Source organism: Rattus norvegicus, chromosome 3, assembly GCF_021556685.1.
Source record: "Rattus norvegicus strain SHRSP/BbbUtx chromosome 3, alternate assembly SHRSP_T2T, whole genome shotgun sequence".
NCBI classification, from domain to species: domain Eukaryota; kingdom Metazoa; phylum Chordata; class Mammalia; order Rodentia; family Muridae; genus Rattus; species Rattus norvegicus.
This window is the reverse complement of record NC_141536.1, coordinates 21,340,848-21,349,044: the sequence shown is the minus strand read 5'-3', so window position 1 is coordinate 21,349,044 and position 8,197 is coordinate 21,340,848. Positions and strand designations below refer to the sequence as shown.

Sequence of the window (8,197 nt, the reverse complement as noted above, 5' to 3'; positions counted from 1 at the left end):
TCTGGACGAAAAGCAGTGAGACAGAGGTCCCTAGGTCTCTTAGAGAAACCTCAGGCCTTTCAGGTAGACCTGTGTCTTGGTACGGTTTTCCCCGACCACCCGGGCCAGCCTCCTGCGAGTGGACTACACTTCCCAGCAGACCCCGCGGTCAGCGGCGCGGGCGGGAGGGGGCGGCGGTGTGAGAGACGGGGGGCGGCGCGCGCCGGGGACGCGCGCGGGCGACCATGGCGTTCGCCCGGCTGTAGCGAGTACTTTAACCCCGGGAGGCGACAGTAGCGGCGGCGGCAAGGGCGCGAGCCTCGAGCGGGCGGGCCCCTGCCTGAGGGAAGGGAGGAAGGGGCGGGGAGAGCGACGGAGGGAGGCCGGTCGGCCGCGGGCGGGCGGGCAGAGCAGCGCAGCGCCGAGCGGGGCCCGCGGGTCCATGAGGAGGCCCCGGGACCATGGGCTCCAGGATCAAGTGAGTGCGGCCGGGCGGAGCCGGGCCCGGTGCGTGGGGAGGCGAGGCTGGGCTATCGCTGCAGGCCGCGGACCGAGCTTGGGGGGGACTTGTTGCCCGGACCGGAGGGGCGCCCCGCGTGGAGGCGTCAGGCGGGGAGGGGGACGGTTGCCATGGCGATGCGGGAGGGCTCAGGGACGGGGTGCGCGCGGGGTGGAGGGACGCGGATGATCAGATGTCCCCCTCCTCACCTGAGGGCGGGAACTGCTGACGTGACGCGGTGGCTCCTTTGGCGGGATGTATGGAGCCCTAGAAAACTGTCATACAGCTGCTGGGAGGGGGGAGGTCTCCGGAAGCAAGTCCTCATAAGGGTGTGTTTGGGGCGACCCCGAGAGTTGGCAGGTCCTGAGGTTGCAGCCTGGCTGCTTGAGGCCTGTAACGATTACAGAAGTGGTGTGAGGTTCTTAGAGGGAGGGGGCTTCTAGAACATTTAAGGACTGGATGGCCTGCACAGGAAGGCCCTTTGCGGTCTCTTCCTCTTATCTGACTGTCTATACTAGCAAGGGCCGAAGGCTATGAAGGAAGAAACCTTTAGGTTGTAACTGAGCACCTGATTTTGCAAAGGTTTTATAATCCAATCTGACAGATTCCCTCACTCCTTCATTTGCTTGGAGTCCCTGGTTGAGCCTTAGTTTTCTGGTGAAAATGTTGATATTTGTAACATTAGTACCCACCGAAACATTACAAGTTGACTTTAGAAAGTACAACTTTTCTGTGGTCCAATTTGGGTGTTATTGCTTTGGTCTCTATCTCTCCTTCCAGCCAAGACCTCTTCTGGGCACTCCCTTCCTCAGCCCTAGAACTCAGATGCTTTCTCTCTAATCATTAGCAAATGTTCACTTTTTTTCCTCTATGACTAATAGAATTGCTTAAGGATATTTAAAAACAAAGTTGATAGCATAGGCTTTTCTGGAAAACAGCATTCACAAGATACCATAAACCCTCTTAAAGGAAAGTCCGTGGAATGTGTTTATTTCAGCATTTTGAGAATTGTACTAGGGAAGTTTGAAAGAGGAAGGGCCTTAAGGGCAAAAATCTAATAATTATTCAAACATTGCATCTCATGTCCAAGTGGTGCACATGCAGTGTGACCCTTGCCCAGCTGTTCAGGTTCTCCAGCGGTTAGGGTTCTCGTTTACAAAAGGTGTCTTATATATTTTGCAGGAATCCTGTGATACCTGCTGAATGAAATTAGAAAAGTTTGCTCATGAAAATGGATGTGGAAGCTTAAGAAGACCTTTTTTTTTTTTTTTTTTTTTTTTTTTTTTTTTTTTATAGGAAAGGGAGGAGGGGGTTAGAATATAACACAAACAAGAGTCTGAGAATCTGGGGAGGTAAAGTGATTTAGTTTGTGAACTATTGGATTAAAAAGGCACTCCAGGCTAAATTCCAGCCTTCAAGTAAGGGTTGTAAACTTGGAATTTCAACAGCGCGTATAAACACTTTTCTGTAAGTCACCTCAGAGTTGCAGAGAAAACACAAGGATGTGTCTTACCTTTCTTGTTCCAGAGAAATTCAGAGACTTGCTGGACTGGAGGCATTTGAGTGAACGATAAAATAGAATGAGTTCAGGTGACTAGCTGTTATCTGCTCTCACTCTTGACAGTAGCAGGTTGACAAGTATGTTTTGTAAGTGTGTTTGGTGGAATGCATCACTGTAATATCTGAGCACTTGGGTAAGGGAATTTACCAAAGCGTGTAATTGCATCAAGTGTGAAATTAGTATGAAGAATGGCCTTATTGATCTTCAAACTAGACTGTTTAATGGTTAAAAGAGAAAAGGAAAAGGCCTGGGAAATATGTTAGACTGTGATGAGATTGAAAGAGAATATGAAAATAGAAGTTATAAAAATTAGTTGTGACTTAATAGCAAGTATTAATTGTGCAGTTTCTGTCATAGGAGTATGGAGGGACAGGAGGTAAAGAAATAATTTAGGCCTTGTCATTGGAGAAAATGGCTTTGGTTGCTACTGGCCATTCTGTCAGGCAGAACAGAAGGTGTTCAGGTTATTCACTTGGCTGAAGTGGAGGCTAATTGTGCTGACCCCCTTGTAGGTAGGTAGGTAGGTGGGGGGGGCACTGATCATTCTCTAGGCCCCTCTTTCTTTTGCTTATCTCAGTGTAGATCAGATCTGGGTTCAAATTCCAGCTTTCTCATGCAGTGAGACAGTGTATTTGTGAATCTGGATTCCCTAGGGTAGAAGGGGCCTGCAGGATCATTATGAGCGGTAAACACAGGATCAATGTGACTGCCAGGCCTGTATTAGGAACTTAGTGATTGTTTTACACCTTCTTGTCAAGTCTTATGTATTTTATGCCAGAAATGTCATAGAAAGGCACATTTCAGGTAACAGAGAACAAAGTTTTAACGGCCAAGGGTTAAGACTGATTTAACAATGTCCCAGTATTAAAAAATAAAAATCGGGGGCTGGGGATTTAGCTCAGTGGTAGAGCGCTTGCCTAGCAAGCGCAAGGCCCTGGGTTCGGTCCCCAGCTCAGAAAAAAAGAAAAAGAAAAAAAAATCGATTAAAACCTAACACTGTGTGTAATTGTGAAGCTGGTGTCTGCAGTATGATGCGTGATAAAGCATGTGCATTCTTAGATTCAGGAGGTGATTTACTGTTTGTTCAGGGTAGGAAGCTGGAACTGCTGCAGCAGACTCTGTGCTGGGTACCATGTTATGGTAATGTTTAATGCAAATCATTTCATAAAACACAACTGTCCACTGGTCCTACTTATTAATTACTGTTTTCACTCGAGAGAGTAGGAGTCCACAGGCTTAAGATATCAGTTCCCTACCAGCTGTCTGTACCCCCATCCTAGGTCAGGCACCTCTCTGTGTTTTTGTAACCGCATTAGGATGGCAGTGCCAAGTCTTGTTCCTCAATTGGCTTATATTAAGTGAGACACAAATTTCTTGAGAGCAAGGACTATCAGATATGTTTTTTTTTTTTTTTTTTTGGTTCTTTTTTTCGGAGCTGGGGACCGAACCCAGGGCCTTGCGCTTCCTAGGTAAGCGCTCTACCACTGAGCTAAATCCCCAGCCCCCAGATATGTTTTTTAGTTCCCTGTGTCAAACTTGAACTGGCACAATTGTCCAGGACGAATTTATAAGCTGTGTTTAATAAATAGGATCTGAATTAAGATGCTGAGACATTAAGTTCTCAGATTGAAATGTATATAGAATTAAAAAGAGCAATTTGCTATTAGAACTCTTCAAAGTTTTTGTATTTAATAAGTGTAAGGCAGATTGTCTTGGTCTGGGCAGAACATTACTTATTTTTACTAACAAGAGTTTGTTTAGTCTGTGTTCATTTTAAATAATGACACATTGTCTTGAATCAAACCAAACATCTAAGTGACAAAGGAAAGAGGTCACCAATATTCAGGTAATTCACTGGAAATCTAAACTTTCAGCCCAAGCAGAGATTTTCTAGCGGCATAAAAGGAACAGTGCTAAGTGACATTCTTGGACAGGTATGTTTAAATCTTATTTAGTGTTTCAGTGATCCCTGTGGACTGGAATGTGGTTAATATGAGGCAATTTAACTGATAATGCAGATGCACAGCAGGAAACTGTGAGGCAGTTTAATATTGCTTGTGGTGACATCCTAGAAATTGCTTCCAGGCACCAAGTCCAGGAAGTGGGTTGTAAGTAATGGAAGGAAGTGTTTTAAGTGAGTTTGAAGAGACCTGACATTAATGGACTCTGAGAAAAGCATACTTTAAGATTTGAAGGCATAGGAACAGGGTAGGCCAACAGCTTTGGCCTTGTGGTAGTCTGAATTAGCCCTTATGCTATTCTGCTGTCCCCATCAGACCGACCTTGAGGTTGGTATTGGAGGAACTGATTAATTCATTTACTCTCTTACTACACAACCAAGAAGTGTCAAGCACACATCTAATAAATGTTAGCTGTTATCAGTCATAGTAGTACTGTGCCTGACAATGTGCCAAGTCCTAGGGGTACAAAAATGAAAAGATTTTCTTTTGCCCTAAGGCTTTCTAAAAGTAGTAGGCACAAGTACAAAATAAAAGCACCCTGCCCCCTCTTCTTCTTCAAACCCTAGGTATAACAACATAATTGCTATGGTACCAGGCCTACCAGCAATGACTAGGTGGTAGAGTGAAGGTGGCTGGCTACCCTGGGGGTGCAAAGGAGTGTCAAGAGAAGAAGGCTTTGGGGGAGAGAATGCTTTCATTGCAAGATGAATAAGGGCCCTAAAGGGGTAAGGGTGGTGATGGTGACTGTGATAATCAACCAAGAGTGGTACATATGAGGGCAGGCCTATTAGGGAGATGAAAATGTTACTTAAATGTGAGGAATGTGGGGATGACATGGTTCTTTTTGTTTGTTTGTTTTTGAGTATTCTGTGTATTTCTGGCTGTCCTGTTCTGTAGACCAGACAGGTTTTGAACTCACAGAGATCTGCCTACCTCTGCTTCTGGAGTGCTGGGATTAAAGGCATCTGTCACCATGCCTGGTAGATAGATGGTTCTTGTTTTTGTGGTACTAGCAGACTAGTGGATCTGATAGGTAAACTGAGTAAGTTCACAAAGTAATGTGGATGTGTTGAGAAGCAATGGAGATGCTGAGAGAGGATGCCCAATGGCTGTCCTGTTTTGGATAGAGTGATGGGGGATGGTCTTACTGTAGAGATGACGTTTGACTCAGAAGTAAAAAATGACGAGGTAGTAGTCATGTCAAGTTTGGGCAAGAATTTATTTCAAGTTGAGGGTAAAGCAAGAGAACCCTGGGGAAGATTTAGGAGCTGATGATGTAAAAGGGGGTTTAGGTGAGGTCAGAATGAGAGCGTGGTTAAGCTGGGAATACTATAAAACTTAGTAATTTATTTTTGAGATAGGATCTCTCTATGTACTCTGGATTGGCCTGGAGGAACTCTTTGTCGATCAGTCTGGGTGTGAACTAACAGAGGCTCATATGCATTTACATCCTTAAGTGCTGGGAATAAAAGTGTGCAGCACCCTAGGTCTTATAAAATCTTTTAAGCTAAATGTTTTTAGTATGTCTCTTAGAGGTGTGAGTGAACAGCATGATGTAATTCTGGAGCATTCTATTACCCTAAAAAAACAAAACAAAACAAAACTGTAGCACTAGTCACTTCTTATTCTTTCAAACTCTTCCAATCCTAGGTAATCACTAATCTAATTTCAGTTTCTATAAATTTACTTGTTCTGGGCATTTCATATACATGAAATGATACCTAAGCCTTTGTGTATATAGCTACGTTTCCTTTGTATAATTGTTTCAAGGATTATTGTATTCTCTTTGTGGGTAATATTTTGTTTGTGTGTTTGTTTGTTTTGAAACAGGGTTTCTCTGTGTAGTCCTGGCTGGCCTGGAACTTGCTCTGTAGACCAGTCCAGAGCATAAAACCATCTGTCTCTGCCTCTTGAGTACAGGGATTAATGGTGTATGCCACCACTGCCTGGCTTTTAACTATGTATGAATGTATGTATGTATGTATGTATGTATGTATGTATTTTTATATTTATATTCAGCAGAGTTTCTCTGTGTAGCTTTGGCTGTAACCCTGTAGACCAGGCTGGCCTGTGGGGCATATTCCATTGTGTACATGTACCACATTTTACTTCTTCCTTCATCACGTTGTTAGGCATTTTGGTTGTTCCTCCCTTTTCATTGCTAAATATTAGTATGAACATTTAGTGTGAACATATGCTTCATTTTCCCTGAGTATTTATACCTAAGTAGAATTGCTAGGTCTAATTTCATAACTCTTAAGATAATTTTCCAAAGCATTGTGCCGTCTGATGTAAATTGGTACCTCCATGTGGCTCTGATTTAATCCAAATTAAATCTGTTGAAAACATGGGGTCAAAGCAGAAAAGATGGGATTATCAGAAGAGGTTGAGACTTGAACTGAAAGAAAGGGAGGACTTGGAAAAGAAGCGGGTTCTTAATGGAGATCCGATGGCTTAAAAGTGGACATGAGCCCCTCTCAATGTTGTCAAGCATGGAGAAAAGACTTGCTTCTTTTTAAAAATTGGAAATTTTGGAAAGATTTCATACATATATCTGATATATTTTGATCATATTTCTCACCATTACTTTTTCTTCTCCTAGATTCCAACTACTTTCAAGTTTCTCCTTGTGTAAGTGTCTCTATCCCACTGAGTTCAATTAGGGTTGCTTACTTGAGCATGGGCAAACAGCTTTTTTTTTTTTCTCCCTCCCTCCCTCCCTCCCTCCCTCCTCCTTCTTTCTTTCTTTCTTTCTTTCTTTCTTTCTTTCTTTCTTTCTTTCTTTCTTTCTTTCTTTCTTTCTTTCTTTCTCACTGGGAGTTGATATGTGACTTTTCTTGTGCTTTCTTCCCCTAATAGCTCTTCCCTTTCCAGCACAGTACTTCTATTCCAGCCACAGCAGATGGTAGAAGGACCTGGAAGGCTGGAAGGTAGTCTCAGAGATTGGGCTTTCTGTTAGTAGAGCCTGGAGTCAGCATGTTGAATTTTTTTTTTAAAGATTTATTTATTTCATTTATGTGGGTACACTGTCTTCAGACACACTAGAAGAGGACATTGAATGCCCATTACAGATGATTGTGAGCTACCATGTGGTTGCTGGGAGTTGAACTCAGGATCTCTGGAAGAACAGTCAGTGCTCTTAACTGCTGAGCCATCTCTCCAGCCTGTTGACATTTTATGAAATTTCGAACAGTGTTTTTGTGTTATTCTGTGCTTCCATTCTGAGCTGTTGCAGTCAGGAAGGTTGAAACAGGGACGGTAAATGTTTTTATTCAGGCTGTTAAGTCTGTATGAGTTTCTGACTGGAATGCTGGTTGCAGTTTCAAAGGTTAACTTTTTTCATGGCCCTTGGAGAACTAATCCCTGGACTTGCAACATCCTTTTTGCTTAGGAGGTGTTTGTTGGGATTTGGAAAGATAAATAAGGAAGAAACAACCAACCAAAGTCGATCTCCATTACTCTTACTGAATTCATTCATTCTAGGCATAGTCATGTGCCACACAAGGACATTTTGGATAAGGATTGATAGGATCTGGTATACAATAAAACTGTAAAGTGGGGGTTGGGGATTTAGCTCAGTGGTAGAGCGCTTGCCTAGCAAGCGCAAGGCCCTGGGTTCGGTCCCCAGCTCCGAAAAAAAGAAAACAACAACAACAAAAAAAAAACCTGTAAAGTGGCTTTTCTGTGATGGTCAAATATTACCCAACTGCACAGTTCTCCAGAATATATTTTCATTATGCGTTTAAGTATTGAGAAGAAACTAGATTCTTTCTTTTCCTTTTTTTTCTTTTTTTGAGACAGCATTTTTCTTTGTAGTCATGACTGTCCTTGGAACTCATTTTGTAAACCTTGAACTCAGAGATCCACCTGTCTCTGCCTCCTGAGTGCTGAGATTAAAGGTCTGTGTTGACACTGCTCAATACCAGACTCTTTTTTTTTTTTTTCTTTTAAAAAACTGTTCCAGGGCTGGTGAGGTGGCTCAGTGGTTAAGAGCACTGACTGCCCTTTCAGAGGTCCTGAGTTCAATTCCCAGCAACCACATGGTGGCTCACAACCATCTGTAATGAGAGCTGATGTCCTCTTCTGGTGCGTCTGAAGACAGCTACAGTGTGCTCATATAAATAAAATAAATAAATCTTAAAAAAAAAAGCTGTTCCAAATAAAAGCAAGGAAGAATTATGTTCAGGATGTATTTGT

The 8,197-nt window shown here is 43.1% G+C and overlaps 1 protein-coding gene across 49 annotated transcripts in view; it reads left to right on the top strand.

Moving 5' to 3' along the window:
- Positions 1-204: 204 nt before the first annotated feature.
- Dennd1a (DENN domain containing 1A) overlaps positions 205-8,197 on the top strand; it is a 488,046-nt gene continuing 480,053 nt past the window's right edge. For 31 of the 49 annotated variants that reach the window (XR_015683115.1, XR_015683114.1, XM_087652793.1 and 28 more), the window contains exon 1: positions 205-457. Coding sequence is in view for 15 of the 49 variants with exons in the window: in XM_087652799.1 (XP_087508925.1) it covers positions 422-457 (36 nt within the window). In the remaining 34 variants the exon portion in view is untranslated. The remainder of the gene's footprint in view (positions 458-8,197) is intronic. The other 18 variants (XM_087652811.1, XM_087652807.1, XM_087652797.1 and 15 more) reach the window with 8 other exon arrangements.